Raw genomic sequence first — 20,237 nt, 5'->3', positions numbered from 1 at the left:
GAATGAATGAATGAATTAATGAATGAATGAATGAATGAATGCCTTCTCAAGGCGAAGACCAAAGCTAATTGATCCTCCCCAACAAACACTGACTTGTGACAGTTTCAGGTTCTACTCCTGAAGTGCAGAAATGTTGTGGGTAAATGTGGGTCCAATCAAGTTTCCGCTACCCTACCCCCTGTTGCCATGGTTACTGCTACAATCTGGCAGTATGCACCTGGACCCTCAGAGCCTCCTGAAGACCCCCCTCCTCTTATAAACTTTATACTCAGCATTTCGCTGCACCAGCTTGTCGGCTCTCCTTCCAGATCCGGATGTTTGGGTCTCTGACTCGGAGGCTCAGTCTGACTTTCCTCCCTTCTGGAACTATTTTTTTTTGTTTCATGTTAAGCTAATGCTGGTGGCAGCTGCCAATATTGAGGAGTGGCTTTAAACTGGTCGTGGAGTCTTGTGGAGGTTGGGATGCAGTAGGAATTTAGAGCTTTATTTATTGTTTCCTTCAAATTGGATGTAGTTTAATGAATAAAGTGTGATCTATATTTTCTTAGAAATCTCTCGCTGTGAACACAACAACCACCTTTAATGCTGTGACTGTTTCTCCAGAGATCAGGTTACTTGCACTTCCCAGAAGAAAAGAAAGTCCGATATTTACTAGGCCATCCAAAGAAAATGTCCAAAAACTGGAGAAACATGTCGTCTGTAGAGCGCAACCCAGCAGAAGTGTCCTCTGTCATCACATTCCTGAAATATGACTGAAGAAGAAACTGAAGTTCCTTCAGAATAAACAACACACTTCCTATTTTCCAGTGAGGACACAGGAGGGGGATTTCTGTGTGTGGGAGACAGGGTTCACATCCCGACAGACTCGGGATGTCTCCGTGGTCTTTGGTGCTTTGACATCTGTCCTCGATTAGACTTCAGCTCCTCTGAGCCAGATGACCGAGCTCTGGTGGATCTGCTGAATCACAGCACGTACATGATGGAAAAATGCTGCGGCCAATGGTTTTATTGCCGATTTGTCCTGAAATTGAAGTTCCTTCGGCCAATTTTCACTGCTCGTACAGCTCACGCGTGGATTCTTTGTGAGGGTGATGTGACGCTGAGGCTAATTTCCTATTAGAGTTGATTTCTCTTGTATCAGTGGGATGTCCACGTGCCCCGTGAGGAAGGAGCACCAGGGACTTGGCTGAATCTGTTACCATTTGTACCTAGTGAGCCTGCTGGAATAGAGCATTTTTCTTTCCCTCTGTCCTTCCCTCCCCCATGTCTGGGCCGCTCTCCTTCCTCACTCTGATGTCATTGTTTCCTGCCCACTACATTCTGATGCTCAGCTCAAAGTGCTCAGACGCCCCAGTTCAATGCAAAATATTACAGGAAGTTTGACCTGCAGGAACTAAATAAAGACGACAACTGGTCTAATAAAAGACACCAATCAAAGATCACACACATGAAAGTCATTTCTTCATAAATGTCTGACTTTACCAGAATATGAGGAAACCTGATCAAGAACAGTTTTATCACGAGGAGCCAGCAGTTCTTGACGGGTTCCAACTTTTATGTTTCCGAAGGTTTCCTGATGTGTGTTCAGATCCCGATGGAGCGCTCAACGTAATCCTCTGAGTTCTTTAGATTAGCCATCATTGACAGGAAAAATGTCTATATTTCACGACTATCTTCGTTGGTGTCCAGGTGTTGGTGTTTAAATGTTGCAACACCAATAACAGGACTGTGGTAGATTCTAAAGGTTGTACTGAACAAGACTATGAGCAAAGTTATTAAATATAATATTATAAAACAGTTATTCCATATAAAACTATAAAAAAGATGGTTTCTGATGTGTCTGTTTGTCGTCAGTGATCTGAACAGAACCTGTTGTTGTCAAACGAACCACAGTTTGAACAAAGCGCTCAAGGCAGATGAGGAAGTGGATGAGGTCCGGAATGTGTGCAGAAGCAGAGCCACTACGCTAACACAATAACAACACTACAGCGACACAACAGCAACACTACAGCAACACTACAGCGACACTACAGCGACACTACGCTAACACAAAAACAACACTGCAGCGACACAACAGCGACACAACAGAGACACGACAGCACCACTACGCTAACACAAAAACAACACTACAGCGACACTACAGCAACACTACAGCAACACTACAGCGACACTACGCTAACACAATAACAACACTACAATGACACAACAGCAACACTACAGCGACACTACGCTAACACAAAAACAACACTACAGAGACACAACAGCAACACTACAGCGACACTACACTAACACTACAACAACACTACAGCGACACAACAGCAACACTACAGCGACACTACAGCGACACTACGCTAACACAAAAACAACACTGCAGCGACACAACAGCGACACAACAGAGACACGACAGCACCACTACGCTAACACAATAACAACACTACAGCGACACAACAGCAACACTACAGCAACACTACAGCGACACTACGCTAACACAATAACAACACTACAGCGACACAACAGCGACACGACAGAGACACAAAAGCAACACTACAGCAACACTACAGCAAAACTATACCAACACGTTACTAACACTGTACTAACACTGTACTAACACTACACTAACACTAGAACAACACTACACTAACAAAAAACTACAATAACACTACAACAACAACACTACAGCGACACTACAGCGACACAACACTACACCAGCACTACACTAACACTACACCAACACTACAGCGACACTACAGCAACACTATACCAACACGTTACTAACACTGTACTAACACTACAGCAACACTACAGCACACTACATCGACACTACACTAACACTACAACAATACTACAGCGACACGACAGAGACACAACAGCAACACTGACTAACACTACACTAATACTAGAGCAACACTACACTAACAACACCACACCAACTGTACTAACACTACAGCAACACCACAGTAACAATACAGCCTGCTGTCAACTACCCCCTGCTCTTAGTTTATATCCATTTTCAGGGTCTTGTGAGTGTGTGTGTGTGTGTGTGTGTGTGTGTGTGTGTGTGTGTGTGTGTGTGTGTGTGTGTGTGCGTGTGCATGTACAGGTGTGCTTCACCATTGCCTATTGTACCAGAAGCTCTCGTTCAGGCAGCAGAATACAGCCTGGAGACAAACGTCCAATATTTATTCCAAACTCAAACAAACTCTGGACTCCAAAATAAATTGTTTGTCCTGTTTTCATCCCTCTCAATTCCCCCCCCAGCTTATTGCCACACATATTGCCCCCTCCGCTGCTCTTCCTCCTCCTGTCTAGAGGAATTTGGCGTCTTCTGTTGTTTTGCTCTCTTGAGTTTGAAGGCCAGCCAACGTTTCACTGAACCACTTGTTAAAAAGGTTTGGCATCTGTCTCTAATCTCAGCCAGTCTGAGCCCTCACCTGTCCTGCTTCATGCTCTTCCTCCTCCCACCACCTCCCCTCTGATCTGTGCACCTGTTTGGACTTGTCAGCCAGGTGAAGTGGCTCCTCCGGCATTACGCCGCTTTTTTAGGCGACCGTAGCTGCAGGGGGATTAGGAAGTCAATCTCTTCATTGGCTGGATTGTTCCTTTGCTCTCCTGCTTCACTCTTTCTCTCTCTCTCCTCTAACCCACCCCCTTTTCCTTGCTGCCCATCCCTCCCGCCCTCCTACTCAAACTCCACTTGAAACCTTTATGACACTGGTCTATGTGTGGAGTTGCAGAAGTTTCCAGAGTGTCCAGAGGTTGAATTAGAAGACAAGGGGGAAGAAGAGAGATCTAAAGAGAGTTATCGCAGCTGAGAGCTAAGCTAGAAGCTCGTGAACAGAAGATCAGCAGGTATGAAGGAAGGGTTAATATATCTGGTTCTGCTGCTGGCTCTGTGCTGTCTCCTGATCCCCAGAGAAGGTGAGAGTGCCGGGGGTATATTGGCTCTATCCAATGCAGGGAATGAAACTCCAGATCAGCCTCTGGATGGTCCAGAAAATGAGCAAGGAGTCGTGGTGGACCCAAGAGGAAACGGAAGGAGATATCCAAAAGTGCCCCTCCAGACAGGTAAGGAAATAATTCTCTTGTTTATTCAAAGATATTGGTTTTTCACCAAAGAGAATCATCAATATCCACTTCTGACTGCAGCCGAGATGAGACAGGAGCGTCCGATATGGGTCAAACCACAGAGAAAGAATCAAACATCTTGCAGACAGATTTTTATGTCCTTGTTTTAAAATGTCCTCTTGCTTGAACACATGTGATTAATGCTGGATCCTGTGTGACTCCTTAGTCCCACTGTTGAACTGTTAATTGAATTCTGGAATCTACTAATCTTTAATGAGTAGCAATAATGGGCTTGTGCTTGAGTGGTAAAATATTTGTGAGGTAATAGTGACGCATTTATTAAATTTTAGCCAGATTTAGTGTCCTTGAGAACGCATTGTGGTTAATGGAAAGAGACAGCGCCGGATTCCATGAAAGTGCCTCTAAGCTTAAAAGCAAGAGGGAAATCCTGGACGTGCATTTTGACTTAATTCTGAGCTGCTTGGGTCTGTTTCTTTCATTATGATGAATGGGGAGTTTGTAAGAGTTATTTTATATAAGATAATTAATGTGAATGCTAAAGAGACGTGATCGCAAATGGCTTCAGGGAAGTTCTCTATGATGTTTTCTTACCTTTCCAGGTGTTGTTGGCAGAGTAAAGAGAGCAGCAAATGAAGATAAAAAGAAAAAGAAGGACAAGAAGAAGCAAAAAGAACCTAAAGCTCCAAAACCCACCAAAAAACCCAAGACTGACAAGAAGGGAAAGAAGAAAGATAAGCTGACAACCACAACTTTATTACCAACAACAACAACAACAACAACAACAACCCTGCCTCCGACCACAACACGTAAGGAAATTGGAACAGTCGGCCAAGTTTGTACTCTACAAACCTGGACTGAAAACTTGTTGACATTTTGTCTATCTGTTGCCTCTAGCATTGCCAACAGAACCCCCCACTGAACCGTACACCGAATACCCCTACTTTGATCCTGGTGAGTTACACACGTACAGAATTAGAGTCTTTGTTAGCTGAAATTAGCTTAGCAAACCAAAAACCCCAGGGCTTTTCCCCTAGCAACCCTGAAACCAGCCAAGTCCACTTTCATTGCTACTACTGGTTGGAAGTGCCAGCAGGAAACCAGCTCTGTACTACACTGCTCTCTTTTTAATCACACATGAGACTTTTCTCCACCCTTTCCTAACATCATCCTTGTTTGAACACTGTCCCATTGCTGTGGATGGTTGACCCCACAGTAGCATTCATCCCTGCTTTCTTTATCCTCAGTGTTCCTCTTTAAATCCACACTCATGTATTCTGTCTCATCCTCAACTAACCTTCATTCCTCACTGTGCTGACTACACACCATAATGTCATCTGAAAACACCACAGAGCTCCAAATACTCTCCTACCCATCTTTCTGACCACATTCGCATTGGTAGACTTTAGTAGTTGTCTGGAAGCACCTCTTGACCCTCCAGTCTCAACCTGAAAGCCACACAACCACTTCTTCTTGTCGTCTTTTCTTCATCTTCCTCACCTCCAGAGTCATCCTATCTACCTGGCTATCCTCCCACCTAATTTATGGCCACTGATCTCCTTCAGGATATATCGACTAGTCCACCTGTGAGCTTCAGTCTCCTACCTGTCTCCTAGCCAATAGGTTCCTGCCTCTTCTGAAAGTTGTTTGTTTCTCTCAGATTACGACTGGAAACCAGATGATGACTATTGGGAGGTTGAGACCATACCAGCCAGGCCTCAGCCAGAATCTGTGACCACAGACCTTCCTTATGATTACTGGAAACCAGACGAAGACGTAGAAGCCCCAGTAACAGATGGCTACTATGACTATTGGAAACCAGATGAGGAAGACCCAGCAGTTCCTGTGACGGGTGACAGCTGGAAACCAGATGAGACAAAGCCATCGATTCCAGTACCTGATGCCTACTTGAATCCTGAAGAGAAAGATCTTTCAACTCCAATGCCTGATGGGTACGATGATTACTGGAAACCAGACGAAGACGTAGAAGCCCCAGTAACAGATGGCTACGATGACTACTGGAAACCAGATGAAAAAGAGAGATCAACTCCAGTGCCTGATGGGTACGATGACTACTGGAGGCCAGAGGAGAAAGAACCATCGACTCCTGACATTGACAACTATGACAGCTACTGGAAAGAGGTAGAACCGACCCAACCTGCCCCCGAGGTTGATAGGAACACTGGAACAGATGACAGCGATTACTGGGATGCCACATGTAGGTCTGACTCACCCAAGAAAACTGTAAAGCTTTCATTGATCAGTCAGGATTGAAGCTAAATAACATGCTGTATCCACAAGTTGCCTCGTTACCAAGCGGGTCAGCATGGTTACCTCATAACTAGGAGAAATGTCTGGGTTTGTTTCCAGCTCTGTCATTTCTGTGGAGGTTACACAGTTGTGTAAAATGGAAAAAAAGAACGATAAAGGGTGGATAAAGGGTGGGTGTTCTCCCGCGACCTGCTATCAACACATGACGGCCCGAGTTCCAAAAACAAGCACATTCGGCTGAAGAGGGAATGGAATTGGTTTAGTGTATTCTTGCCTGTTGCTCTTCATTAACTGTGTGTTGTGTGATCAAGTCGGTGTACTTGAGGAGGAATTCACGAGCAACATTTGCTTTGCACTGATCTGCTCGTCTACTTTACGACACACGTCGTTTGGTGATGGGGGAAGTCCGCCCTGAGCTGGTTGTGAGTCAAATTCTGTACGTGCTTTAATTCAGTTGATTGGTGGATGAATGGATTTAGAGGCTTCATCACTGGTTCAGTACTGATGATGAAACGAGGAACTCATTTGTGCTGACTATACTGCTGCTTTGTTAATTATCCTTCTTCCACCTAAAGAAGTGAACTTAGCTCATTTTTCCCTTGGATCAGATGTAGGAAAGAGTGTGTATTGGTTCTGTGGCGCCCTGGAGCCCCTGCGTGTTCCTGTCAGACTCTACACAACCTCCACTCTTCCAACAGCTCCCTTCATATTTACATATGTTTATTTCTCTGTTGTTTTTCCTGATCTCTTCGCATTTAGCCCAACTGCTATCTTTTAAACGTGTCCTGGTTTTATTTGTCCAATCCTCCAGATGGAGGGCCTGATAATCTCCCCTTCCCTGTTGCTAATGAAACCGACCCTGAAATCAAAGTAGAAACTGTAACAGGTAAGGACCCTCGGGGTGGCTCCTTCGCACCAGACTTGATAGAAATGGGTCTGGGTCCACACCAAATGTTCAGAATATTAACAGAGTGACATAGCCTGTCCTACTTTTAAAACAAGGAGTGGGCTGGTTCTACAAAGCCTTCTTGTAGTTTGGATGTGGATGGAAAAAGCTTTAGTACCAGTAATAAACTTTAATAAGAGTAATAAAGATGGTTTTATGAAAGTACAGTTGTTGTAATGGCTGTACATAAAACATGTAAGGGTAGGGGCTGTTGATTAAATCAGGGCTCTTGCTTGTAACAGAAAGGGAATCTAATCTTTTGAATTCATGTTTTTCCTTCTTCTTCCAGAAGAGCCCACGGTCGCTCCTCCCTACGAGGAGACGTGGTACGATGATTACGACGAATATGGAATGAGTATGAAAATACGCAGCATTTTTTAGATTTCACTCACTGGGAGGTGTTTACAGATTTACTCTGATTTTTCCCAAAGGGCGGAAAGAAGATGGGACGGATGAGAAATGGATAGAGAAGGAGAGAGAGAGAGCACAAAAAGAAAGGGAGCGGGAGGAGAGAGGTAAGAAAACACAGATGTTGACTCTTCTTTCTTGCATAATCACAATTTGCGCAATCTTTTCAAGTTATTCCTGCAAAGAACTCGGCTTTGGCTCAAAAGAGTTAGAAGGTATCGAGTATCAGATAGGGCCCCGACACATTTGGATCACATTTGTGTGCCAAAAGAATGCAGATGTGATCCTCTTCATGCTCACGTCAGCAGATGGTTGCTTTATCTCAGTGGGCCAGGAGTCCGGCCGTGAAATATGATCTGAATTAAACTGGTGGAGGGGGGTAAGAGCGACCCACAACAGGGAGGGCCGGGCTGCTGTGATCTTCACTTTCACGCTGTTAACCATATGTTGACTGTGGGGGCTGGGGTCAGTGGTGGACTTCCTGCTGTTGGGGGTGGCTGGATCACCCATTTGGTGATGCTTTGGTGGCTTCATCTCATTTTATTTTGTTTTCACTCAGTTCATCATCTGAGGATACAAGTGTTGGGGGCTGCTAGCTCCATCTGTAGGGGGCTGGGCTGAGGAGCACAAGGTTCTAGAGTCAACCCCAGATGCAGACATAATATGGAAGGTAGTGGGGGAACCCTTGAGCAAGGTACCAAACCCCTAAATGCTGAGATGAGCTGGTTACTCTTCTGCGGGGGGGAAGGGGGATAACTTGGAATGGACTCCAACTTGGACTCCTGCAGCCCCTCCCCTGACCGCCATAGGCAGAAAGTGGTCAAGAGCAAGAAAAAGAACATTATAGTTCATTAGTTAACAGCTTTACAAAGAAAAAAAGATTGTTTAAGCTGGGTTTGCTCTGCCTTAGAAATAAAGAAGGAAATCTTTAATTTAATAAAGAAAAAGCTGAGTCGATATGCAGTAGTTTCTATGTTTTGCATGAGGATTAATTAAAGGGCTCGTGAAAAAAGGTACCCTGGTGCCGGTATCATGAGTGTATGGAATCACGAGTCAAATGTATCTTCACACCCCTTCTGCAGTATGGCTCTTATTCTGGCTCTATCGAGATTCTCTTAAATAGATTCGGTTCTGGAGAACAGAAGCCTAATTCTTTTTAAAAGGATTCTAGTATTATTATGAAACCATTAGTAGACATTCACTTAAAGGGACAGTAGTTATACTAATTAATCCATTGACAAAGATAACAGGTTGAACTGGAATAGAAACAGACCATCTGATGGAGTTTATTGCTTTTTTTAAAAGACTGTAGCCCTTCAGTCTCTTCAGACTGTAGCCCTTCAGTCTCCCTTCAGTCTCTCAGGCTGTTTTGGCGCCTGCATTTCATTCAGAAACATTTCCAAGATTTTTTCTGGGCATTGAATAAAAATAATCAGCCAAGGGAATGTTAATCTGGCATCAAGACTGTTTATCCTTCCAGAAAGAGCAAAGAAACTGAAAGAGGCCGAGGACAGAGCCAAGAACAGACCACCTGTCTTCAGGGAGCCAAAGAGTACGTCCATGGCTCAAAAACAGACATGCTAGACATGCTAACTTGCTATCACCCTTTGAAATTCTCCATTTTGTGTCTTGATATGTGGCAGAGTGTCCTCCACTGGGGATGGAGTCGCACAAGATCGAGTCCGACCAGCTTTTAGCCTCGTCTGTGTCGCAGTACAGATTTTCTCCTCAGAGAGCACGACTCAACATGCAGGTACACACAATTACACACACACACATACACACTCAGCTGCTTCACAACTTTACACAGTTGCTTTTCTTCTGACAACACGCATGTTCACATCTCAAAGTCCAAGCGAGTGAACTTCAACGGAAACAGTCAAAAGGAAATGTGCAAAAGAAAAAGGGTTGAATAAGAAGTGATCTGTGAACAGTGAAATTGTTCAAAGAAGGTGTAATCAGACACGCTGAGCAGGGTGTCCAGCTTTTGTCTCCTAAAGTTACTGGACTGACTCAGCAGAACGTCTCTTGGCCTCGGTGGTTTCCAGGGTTCCGACGATGAAGAGGACATGCGAGGAGGGGCGTGGTGCGCCAACTCAGAGGACAGGATCCACTGGTTCGAGATAGACGCTCGCCAGGACACAGAGTTCACAGGGGTCATAACGCAGGGAAGAGACTCGCTGAACGAGTAAGACACAGAGCCGAGAGGCAGGCGAATCCGATGCTGCTGGACATGGCTCAGCCTTGCTGTGTGTTTGCAGGAGCGACTTCGTCACATCCTACTTCCTGGCGTTCAGCAATGACAGCAGAGAATGGACCACCATCCATGACGGATATGCTGACTGGGTGAGTTGACCTAAAGCAGCACCGCACCTCCCTCCGATGTCTCCATGGGTGACACCTCTCTTCTCCCTCACCCAGTTATTCTTTGGAAACAGTGACAAGGACACGCCCGTGATGAACCAGCTGGCTGTGCCTGTCGTGGCCCGTTATGTCCGAATCATCCCTCAGAGCTGGAATGGCTCTTTGTGCATGAGACTGGAGGTGTTGGGGTGCCCCCTACCAGGTGAGCCTTAGACCAGCTCCTTTACCTATGCCAAGCTCAACCACAAACAGGAGGAAATAAACCACAATTTAAACCTGTCTTGGGTTTTCATGCTGCAGATCCAGCCAATGTTCAGTACAGGCAAAATGAAGTAACTCCAGTAGATTACTTGGAATTCAAACATCACAGCTACTCAGAGATGATCGCAGTGAGTATCCTCATTACAACTGTTGAAAGGCTGGGAAGATGATGTGTTGGCATGAGAAGAAACACAGGCCTGACTGGTTCCCCTCTTTTTAAAGCTCATGAAATCGGTGAATGACGAGTGTCCCAACATCACCAGCATCTACAGCCTGGGACGCAGCTTCAAGGGACAAGAGATTGTCGCCATGATCATCTCCGGCAACCCCACAGAGCATGAAATAGGTAGGCAAGGGTTCACTGGCAATCATGGAAATGACCTCCAGCCTTGGAAGGTTGAGACACATGAAAAAAGGAGATCACTGACACGTTGTTGTTGTCCAAAGATAGTTCCTCTCAAACATTCCAGCAGCGCAATCTTGACTGGCTGAAATGAGAGAGAAGAGCCAGGATGTGGTGTCTCATCCAATGCTTCCCGAAAATCTTAATAAAGAGCAGGTGGAAGCCAGCGGATTACGCTAAAGCAACATTTAACTACAGCTTTGCTCACATGTGTCTGCAGGCGAGCCAGAGTTCCGCTTCACGGCAGGTCTCCACGGAAATGAGGCGGCAGGTCGGGAGATGATCCTGCTTCTCATGCAGTACCTCTGCAAAGAATACAAGGACAGAAACCCCCGAGTCCAGCAGCTGGTGGAAGGAATTCGCATCCACCTGGTCCCTTCGCTCAATCCCGACGGACACGAGAAAGCTTTCCAGGCGGTCAGTGGACGCTCCGGATCCGGGCTGACTTGGCTTTATGGGTGATTGATCCACTTTCTCTTCTCCAGGGATCAGAGCTGAGCGGATGGACCACAGGCCATTTCACTGAAGATGGCTTTGACATCTTCCAGAACTTCCCAGACCTGACTACCGTTCTGTGGGAGGCCGAAGACAAGGGCATGGTTCCTAAAATCACTCCCAATCACCACATTCCCATACCGCAAAACTACGAGGACGCATATTCAGTGAGGATAAACCACAGCTGCTTCACACATGCTGCAAAAGCTGAGCGCAGCGTCCAGGAAGAGCATTCCTTTAAATCGTAGCCTGACTGAATGTGTTTGTTTCTGAGCTATGAAGTGTTTCACTCCTTTACAAATTCTTTCAAATGCTATTTGATCGGAGTTAGTGCCACAAATGCAACTCAAAAAAAAGGCTGCGGATATCGGTAATCTCTCTGACCTGAGCCTGAGCTGAAACTTCCTGTTTGTGTTCCAGATCTCTACGGAGACCAGAGCCATAATCTCCTGGATGAAAAGCTATCCATTTGTGTTGGGTGCAAACTTCCAGGGTGGGGAAAGAATTGTGGCTTATCCTTATGACAGCTTACGTCTCAACCAGCCACAGAGCCAGAAAAGCCACAGTCGCAAGAAAAGACAGTATGAGCAGTCCTGCTGTTGAGCCGCGGTTGTAGCGGACCTGGGTGACTTGTACGTTCAATCGTTTCTCACAGGTACGAAGAGGACTTCTTTGAAGTGTCAGAGTGGGGAAGGGATCACCGGGAGGAGCCAGAGGAGGACTGGAGAGGACAAGGACACTCGCAGACCGAGGAGCAGTGGAGGGGCAGAGGCAACGAGCACGGCTACGAACACAACTACGACCACGGCTATGACCGTGGCCACGGCTACGACCACGGCTATGACCGGGGCTACGACCGCGGCCACGGCTACGACCACGGCTATGACCGGGGCTACGACCGCGGCTACGATCAGGACTATGACCGCGGCTACGCCCAAGAGCATGACCCCGGTTACAACCAGGGTTACGGCCACAGAGAGGAGGAAGAGGACGACAGAGGAAGAAGTGGCGGGTACCACACCGAAGCCATGGACGAGCCCCGCGTGGCTCCGGATGAGTCCCTCTTCAGGTGGCTGGCTGTCTCTTACGCCTCCACACACCTGACCATGACACACAACTTCCAGAGCTCGTGCCAGGGAGACGCTCCCACCGGAGGCCACGGCATCATCAATCGGGCCAAATGGAAACCAGTCACAGGAAGTGAGTAGAGGCCAGTGGGGCAATATACCGGTGTGTATTTTTGGAGCCCACCCTGGTGTATTTAGCTGTGTTGTGTTCACCCCTTTGTAGGTATGAATGATTTCAGCTACCTGCACACAAACTGTCTGGAGCTGTCCGTATTCTTGGGCTGTGATAAGTTCCCTCATCAGAGTGACCTCGCCTACGAGTGGGAGAAGAACAGAGAAGCTATGCTCACCTTCATGGAGCAGGTCACTGATGCTGCCACACACAGAATGTATTCGGGTCTTTTTGGTGCCACCACAAGCAAAGGTCTGAGGAGGAGATCAATGAAGTTGTTTAAAGTTGCTGATAATCATAATCAACCAGATCATGATCCCACAAAACATCACCACCAATTAGGGTGAAGGCAAAATTAAAAAGCTGATCAGTCATAGAATATAACAGTGGCAGGAAAAACTCCCCTTTAACAGGAAGAAACCTTGAGCAGGACCAGGGTTGTGTGTGTGTGTGGGGGGGGGGGGGTTGCAGCCAGGAGAACCCAGCAGGGTTCCAGCAGCCTGGTGATCAGGTGATCATGTTTCCGGACCCCGGAAGCCTTGGCCTATAACAGTATAGCTAAGATGTGACCTAACGATTAGACGACCCCCTAAGTATGATAATTTGTCTATAATAGTAACTGGAACTACAGAATTAGTAACAATAAGCTTTTCAAAGAGGTAGGTTTTAAGTCTGATCTTAAAAGTAGCGATGGAGTCAGCCTCCCGTACCTGGACAGGGAGCTGGTTCCATAGCAGGGGGGCCTGGTAGCTAAATGCTCAGCCCACCATTCTACTCCTAGAGACTCTGGGAACCACAAGTAGACCAGCATTCTGAGAGCGGAGTGGTCTATTGGGCTGATAAGGTATCACTAGCTCCTCCAGGTAGGATGGAGCTAGGCCTCTGAGGACCTTAAAAATTATTCTAATTGGTCCAAGTCCAGAACCTTGAGGAACCCCATGGCTAACTCTACTGTATGAGGAGGGAACACCATGGACATAAGCAAACTGATATCTATCAGATAAATATGATCTAAACCAGTCTAGTGCTGTCCCTTTAATCCCAATCACATGTTCCAGTCTATGTAACAGGATGCTGTGTTTAACTGGATCAAAAGCAGCACTGAGGTCCAGCAGAACCAGCATAGAGACCAGTCCATGATCTGAAGCTATGAGAAGATCATTAGTAACTTTAAGAAGTGCTGTTTCTGTGCTGTGGTGAGCTCTAAAGCCTGACTGAAACATCTCAAACAGGCTGTTCCTCTGCAGGTGCTCCAGTAACTGAGTCACCACCACCTTCTCAAGAACTTTAGAGATAAAAGGAAGGTTGGATATTGGCCTATAATTTGCTAATACGCCAGGATCCAGTGATGGTTTTTTAAGCAACGGCTTAATCACTGCCACCTTGTAGGACCGGGGTACATAACCTGTCACTAAAGAACAATTGATCTGGTCCAGGATAGAGCTCAGCATTACAGGTGCCAACATGGCTCATATACATCTGCCTAATCACCATGACAACAACTGCCTCCTTCCATATCACCCCCCCTCTAGGTCCATCGTGGCATCCGGGGTGTCGTGAAGGACCAGCAGGGGAATCCCATTGCAAATGCGACAGTGTCTGTTGAAGGGATAAATCATGACGTCACTACAGGTACTCTGAAGGAATTCTGTGGCCTCTGGATCACGCAGTCGAAGCTTTGGAACGAAACATCTGCTTGTCCCTGCAGCACCGACAGGGGACTTCTGGCGACTCCTTAACCCCGGAGAGTACCGGGTCACAGCCCGAGCCGAGGGCTTCTCGTCTGTGACAAAAGTCTGCGTGGTGGGTTACCAGTCTGGGGCCACAGCCTGCAGCTTCAACCTGGCCAAGTCCAACTGGGATCGTATTAAACAGGTGAGCCCGTCGGCCGCGGCGACGCAGCTACGGACGCCGGTGATCCGTTACCATCTGTCCATCTCTCTGTAGATCATGGCCCTCCATGGCAACAAACCCATACGACTCAGCTACACCACCAGAGCTCAGCAACCTCAGACCGGCAACAGCGACAGGCGCGTCGTCGATAGCAACGGCGCCTATTCACCCACCTCCCACATCAGCGCTGAAAGGAAAAGGAGACTCAGAATAGCTCGCCTCCGCCGCCTGCGGAAAGAGAAACTCCTCAGGTTGCAGTCGATGACCACGACGATCCCAACGACCACCACGTTACTCCCGACAACCACAATCCCCTCAACACCAGAGACCACCACGTTCTGGTACGACTCGTGGGCGACCATGGAAGGGCAGTCGTCGACGCCCGGCGGTTTCACAGACTCCATCGTGGATTACAACTACGAGTACAAGATCGATAGCTACTAAAGCGCCGCCGACGCAGCTGCACGCCACCTGCAGCTCTGGCGCCCTTGGTGGCGCCTGTTTAAAAAGAAGCCGGATCATCCTATCATAAGCACGATTCTGAGGTATAAGGCTGTATTTACCTTCTCATAGTCTCTCATGTTGCTGTTTCAAGTTGACAGTTGCATTTCTACCACGTTTAGTTGTTGTTGTTTTTTTTTTTTTATAAAGGTTTTGTATAATATTGTGGAAGCACATAAAATGTCAGACTTTTTTATTTCAGAGTTCATTTACACTGGTTTCATTCATAACAGAAATACATGTTACAGTATAAACAGCTCACTCCAAACTTGGTCCCAGGGGGTGAACCAGCCTGCGGAGGTCCCGGGGGAGGGACGGGTTTCTTTAGATGAGGAGTCTCAAATAAATGTTTAATACAAACGTGTCTTCTCGTTTTCTGCACTCCATTGTTCTTAAATGAGGTCATGAGCGATGAGGAGCCTCAGTGGCTGACGTTCATCGGACCTTCCTCGTCCTCGCCGACGCAGAAGGCTGAGAAGGTGACAGGCTCACAGCTGAGCGTGCGCAGGTTGACCAGACAAGCCGTCTGAGTCCCACTGAACTCTGGCACAGTGACCAAAAGAACCTCCTGGCCACCAGCACCTGGAGGGACACGAGCCATAGATAAATACGGAAACACGCCTCTGCAGCAGGAAAACTACGGTAGTTAAGGTTTAACGAGGAGCAAACACAGGAAGCGGACCGTTCAGGGGCGGCACGGCAGGAAGCAGCGTCTACGCACCTGTGATGATCTTGGACTGAAAGGTTGGAGCATTCCCACTGAAGTAAACATGAGGACAGTCCTCCAGGATGAAAGGGTCTTTCTGGTAAAACGGGTAACAACCTGACGCAAAGAGCAGCAAAGAACACTTCAAAGCAAACATCTAAAGGCAAAGCTTCTGGTCACGCTGCCCGTCCTAAAGCCCAGCTGGACCTCTGGGGACGCGTCTTATGTCACCAGCTTGATTTCATGGATCGGTGGATTTTCTTTCCACTTTACTTTTAGGGTTCCAGCTGAACTCGTGCGGACACAAACGGCGCCCTTAAAGCTCGTAATGTGACACATAGCTTCAAAAGAACCTGTGGGATTCAAGCCACACGTAGGGCAGAGAAGGTTTAAGCCACAACACCTGATCATCCCAATATACAGCAGCAACAATGAGACGTTTCTGTCTCCAAACTGGATCCTGCTTCTAAACGTTTGGCCCGTCGCCTCTGTCAAACAGGCAGAAGGTTCGTGTGGCGCTTACCCAGGGTGTCGGGTGCCGTCGGGGCCATGTGTTGGAGCTGGAGCGTCTCCTCCAGGATGTCCAGATGATTGTCCATACTGCTGTACCTCTGGATGTCCCTCACATTCTGCCCAGATGTTCCAAGAACCCTTCAGGGAACGGAAAGTGGGCGGGAACATTTATAGCCAACAAGAGCAGGAGGCCGCGGCTGACTGTTTGCACTCATCCTACCTGACACCATCAATGTCAGCTTGGTAGGGGTTGGAGACCAGATGCAGAGTGGGATAGGCTGAGGATAAGGGGAACATGCAGGGGTGGAGAGGCTGTTGAGGAAGGGTGTAGTTGGTGGGGTCATACTGGCCTGGCATTACATCCACAGGAACAGAGGCCTACACAGGGAGGGGGACATTTTCAACGCACAGGACTAAGCCTTTAATGCACGGCTACACTTCTGGGTGCACCTGCTTGCATAAAAAGTACCCTTAGGTATTAGAAATAACAATAAAACGCGTAGCTCACCACGAGCTGAAGCAGCAATTCATCTAACAGGCGTACGGCCTCCACGCTGCCCGCCTGGGTCTTCTTGGTGAGGTATTTGGGCTAAAAAAAAAAATGGGTGAATGCTGATCAGTGAGCCAATTCACACAAACGCCGTTGAATAATGAGAAATAAAGTTTGTTGACGTTTGATCCTTGGTGGCTACCTTTAGGGCCGCGTCCTTTTCCTGGGTGTTTTGGCTCAAGAGGTTTCCAGCCAGGATGATCCGAGAAATGGTTGCTGCCCCGTTCTGCTCCTGCTGCTCGCCCAGCTGGCCGGTGACCATGTCCACCAGCAGCTGCAGCCCCAGCATGCTGTCGGCGCGACTACTACCGAGACCAAGTCCTGAAGCCAGGAGCACAAACCTGTCCAACACCAGCGAGAACTCAATGCAACGACGCCGACGGTGGAACCAGGACCACATTTGTGCCTGCTCACGTGTCACAGCTCAGCGCCGGTCGCGGCGTCTGCGCGGGGAAGTCCGCCGTGCAAAAGTCCTCCACTGTGAATATACCATCGTTCTTCTCAGCTCCATATACCGCAATAACACTTCCTGTAAGAGAAGATACGGAGCAGCGAGATGAGCCCAGCATTGGGGATCTCATGATTGCTACCCCTCTACAGCAATCAGAGTAAGGACCTGTGACACACTTGTCTCTGTCAATTTTGCCCTCAAGTTTGATTCTTTGCAGTTCGTCCTCCAGGATCAGCTTGTCCGTCTCACTAATGTACTTGACTCGTGCTGGCTGGGGCAGGAGGTTGAGCTGAGGGTGAAGGGGGAACAAAAGGGTGATGCGCCAACCATCATCACAGAGGTGAGGAGCTAGAGACTGGAGCATGACTGACCTCATCACTTATCTCCTTCAGAATCGACGGCTGCAGCTCCATTCCCTTAAACAGTGTTCCTACGATGCAACACTGCTCCCCTGCCTGGAGGTCACACAGCTTCTTTATCGGCACCTCTGCCCCTGTCGGCACCAGAACACGTCTTAAAACTCAGATTTGGGCTGTTTCCGAAACCACCCCCTGTACCCTACATAGTGCACTCAAGAGTGTGGACGCCATTTTGAAATAGGGTCCGAATTGTTAGTGAGCATCGCTGTACCCTATGCAGTGCACTCAATGTATCCCACAATGCACTGCGAAAAGTAGTGTACAAGCGAACACCCCAACTCGGAAAATGTATCCCATCAGCCTTTACTGTATCACGTGATACCGACGGGATACATTTTCTAACGTAATTTCTACTGTGCGGTTTGATATATGAAATTTTTGGAAATAAGATTTTTTTTCAGTAGGGGTCCAACATGATCATCTTACAATATTACAACATAAATGTGTAAAAAAAAAAAAAGAAATCAATCGATCTTCATTGATCCCCCCCGGCCCTCACTTAAAATTGTTCTTCGTCTGTTCCTCACCAGGCGACAGAATCTCACTAAAAGAATATTTACAAAGATGAAAAGTAGCTTTGATCCATTTTTTGATGAAAAATTGCTTTATTAAATGTTTTCACTACAGCGGAATATGACTTGAGAATGTACCATCACGTCTTGGCTTGAAAATGTCAAGAGACACTAATTATTTTAGTTAATCAGTAATTATTATTGAATTATTATTGACATTGATATTTCATAAAATGACCGCTGAAAGTATTTCTGATGGGTTAAAATAATTAAATGGACCTGGCCACTTTTCCCGGCGACCGGTTCGTAATTATTATGCGACACCACGACGTCACTTTACGTGCGCCGTAAATTACACCGTTGTCCGAATACTAACTTTAAATTGAGTGCGCTACGTAGTTCACGCAATCCATGTCCCCCCATGTAGTGAGTAGTGAATAGGGAACGAGGGTGTGGTTTCGGAAACAGCCTTGGTGCCAGTCCCTATCACCATCAATGTCAGCTTACCCCACTTCTGCTGCGCCGCCTCTGACAGCAAAGGCTTCATCTGCATCAGCCGGGCTGCGTAAATATGCGCATACTGGCGACTGAAGCTCCGCTCGCCGACAGTGTAGCGTTCTGAGCGGGGGCAGTAGCGAGAAGAGGTCCGCTCAAACACCGGCGCCTCGTCCTCGAAGAGCGGCGGACTCAGCAGACACCGGCCCTGCTTCTGGCCACTCAAGTCGGAGAACATGGCTGTACTCGGTCTAATGAAAAATATCTAGTTATTATTGTTCTGTTGCAAGTCAACAGCTGCTGCGTTGTATAAATGCTGAGGACCTACAGTAGAGCAGGAGGGCAACTATGCTACACCAAAACATGCTCACTTTCGAATAATATTGGCATTCAAATCGACTCACCGTTGAGGTCACAGATTCACAAAATGTGGCGTTAATAGGGTGTTATGTTCTTAGAAATGACGTTAAGCGAATCCACCCAGGTAAACAAATCAAACGGTTCCCGCGAAATCACCCTCGCAATATCGCTTTGTGGTCTCGTGTATTCTCGCGAGAATGCTGTCCTACGTTTCTTTTTCTTCTAATGTGAAATCCGGTGTCTGTTAGCCTCGTGTATTACCGCCATCTACCGCGTTGGAGTGCGAACCACGAATCTCTACTGATTAACTTTGTATTTTGTGTTTAAATGTAGGGGTAGATCCGCCTGTATTTCCCCACCCTCCCCGGTCTGCATTAGTGGGAAAGATGTGGAAATAGTCCCATTTGACATGTTCCTGGGTGTTCAGCCGGACAATAAACTGGAGTGGTCCACAAGAAGGCCATGAGCAGACTCTACTTCCTCAGGAGACTCAGGTCCTTCAGTGTTTGCAGCAGGATGCTCCACATGTTCTACCAGTCTGTCATGGCTAGCACCATCTTCTTTGCTGCAGTGTGCTGGGGTGCAGGCATTAAAGCAAAGGATGCCAACAGACTTAACAAACTCATTAAAAAAGGCAGGGTCTGTTGTTGGCTGTAAACTTACAAACTTCGACGAGGTGGTGAGGGACAGGATGGTGTTAAAAGTGCAGACAATCATGGACAGTCCCTCCCAACCACTCCATAAACTGAGAAGCAGCCTCAGCAACAGACTCCTGCAGCCTCGCTGCTCTAAGGAACGGTACAGGAAGTCGTTCCTGCCGTCCGCCATCAGACTGTATAATTCATCCTTCTCTGTCAGAGCTGAGCTCTCTTGACTGGATTTATGCATCAGCTCAGGTGCCCTTCAAACCCATTCAATTACAATAATTGTTTAATGTTTATGTTGTAATTTTATTTCTAAATTATTCTATATTTATGTACATATGCTTATAATTTATTCTTGTTTTTATACATCTATGTCTACGTTCTAATATGATTTGTATTTTATTTATTCTATCTCTATACTTTGTAAATACACCTGCTGCTATTTGTGTCACTACATTATAGTTGTATTCCTCCATGTGTAGGCTGCTATTACGATTCAATTTCCCTATGGGGATGAATAAAGTAAATCTTGAATCTTCGCCCATATGTGCCCCCTCCCTGTGACCCCTCAGGGATAACAGGGAGTAAGAAGGGGGAAAAGACGTTTTTTTTGCTGCAAATGGATAGAACATTTAAAATCAATCTCCATTGTTCCTATTTTTCTTGTTTTACTTTGTATTTATATTTTAGCATTATAGTGTTGGCAATATAAGATGTAACCTT

The 20,237-nt window shown here is 46.9% G+C and overlaps 2 protein-coding genes across 3 annotated transcripts; one reads left to right on the top strand and one right to left on the bottom strand.

Annotated features, from left to right (window-relative positions):
- Window positions 1–3,675: 3,675 nt before the first annotated feature.
- Window positions 3,676–15,224, top strand: LOC130525509 (inactive carboxypeptidase-like protein X2). The gene is made up of 22 exons (XM_057032338.1): window positions 3,676–4,065; window positions 4,686–4,892; window positions 4,981–5,037; window positions 5,744–6,301; window positions 7,166–7,240; window positions 7,590–7,655; window positions 7,732–7,815; window positions 9,189–9,260; window positions 9,352–9,461; window positions 9,757–9,896; window positions 9,970–10,054; window positions 10,130–10,274; window positions 10,373–10,461; window positions 10,556–10,679; window positions 10,957–11,153; window positions 11,222–11,398; window positions 11,652–11,812; window positions 11,887–12,431; window positions 12,522–12,661; window positions 14,003–14,102; window positions 14,179–14,345; window positions 14,418–15,224. The coding sequence occupies exons 1-22, from the start codon at window positions 3,852–3,854 to the stop codon at window positions 14,805–14,807; spliced, it is 3,903 nt and encodes a 1,300-aa protein (XP_056888318.1). The 5' UTR covers window positions 3,676–3,851; the 3' UTR covers window positions 14,808–15,224.
- pold2 (polymerase (DNA directed), delta 2, regulatory subunit) lies at window positions 15,041–19,073 on the bottom strand. 2 transcript variants are annotated; one of them, XM_057032346.1, is made up of 11 exons: window positions 18,915–19,073; window positions 18,523–18,761; window positions 17,456–17,577; window positions 17,250–17,373; window positions 17,048–17,162; window positions 16,776–16,974; window positions 16,592–16,672; window positions 16,304–16,461; window positions 16,094–16,221; window positions 15,586–15,687; window positions 15,041–15,446 (listed from the first exon to the last, which is right to left on the bottom strand). In XM_057032346.1, exons 2-11 carry the CDS (start codon window positions 18,746–18,748, stop codon window positions 15,286–15,288), a joined length of 1,416 nt encoding a protein of 471 aa, XP_056888326.1. In that variant the 5' UTR covers window positions 18,749–18,761; window positions 18,915–19,073; the 3' UTR covers window positions 15,041–15,285. The 2 variants fall into 2 exon arrangements, with proteins under 2 accessions (XP_056888326.1, XP_056888327.1); XM_057032347.1 differs by lacking the exon at window positions 15,586–15,687.
- Between the last annotated feature and the right edge of the window lie 1,164 nt (window positions 19,074–20,237).

This window comes from Takifugu flavidus, chromosome 5, assembly GCF_003711565.1.
Source record: "Takifugu flavidus isolate HTHZ2018 chromosome 5, ASM371156v2, whole genome shotgun sequence".
Classification (NCBI taxonomy): domain Eukaryota; kingdom Metazoa; phylum Chordata; class Actinopteri; order Tetraodontiformes; family Tetraodontidae; genus Takifugu; species Takifugu flavidus.
This window is presented reverse-complemented; position numbering and strand designations above follow the sequence as displayed.

Excerpts from the sequence above, each read along its gene's own strand:
- LOC130525509 (XM_057032338.1), top strand. The coding sequence starts at position 3,852 with ATGAAGGAAGGGTTAATATATCTGGTTCTGCTGCTGGCTCTGTGCTGT. Across the intron at positions 9,897-9,969 it reads GGAAGAGACTCGCTGAACGA|GAGCGACTTCGTCACATCCT; the intron begins GTAAGACACAGA and ends GTGTGTTTGCAG. Across the intron at positions 14,103-14,178 it reads AAATCATGACGTCACTACAG|CACCGACAGGGGACTTCTGG; the intron begins GTACTCTGAAGG and ends TTGTCCCTGCAG.
- pold2 (XM_057032346.1), bottom strand. The coding sequence starts at position 18,748 with ATGTTCTCCGACTTGAGTGGCCAGAAGCAGGGCCGGTGTCTGCTGAGT. Across the intron at positions 16,975-17,047 it reads CCGGCGCTGAGCTGTGACAC|GTTTGTGCTCCTGGCTTCAG; the intron begins GTGAGCAGGCAC and ends GGTGTTGGACAG. Across the intron at positions 16,222-16,303 it reads GCTGACATTGATGGTGTCAG|GGTTCTTGGAACATCTGGGC; the intron begins GTAGGATGAGTG and ends CGTTCCCTGAAG.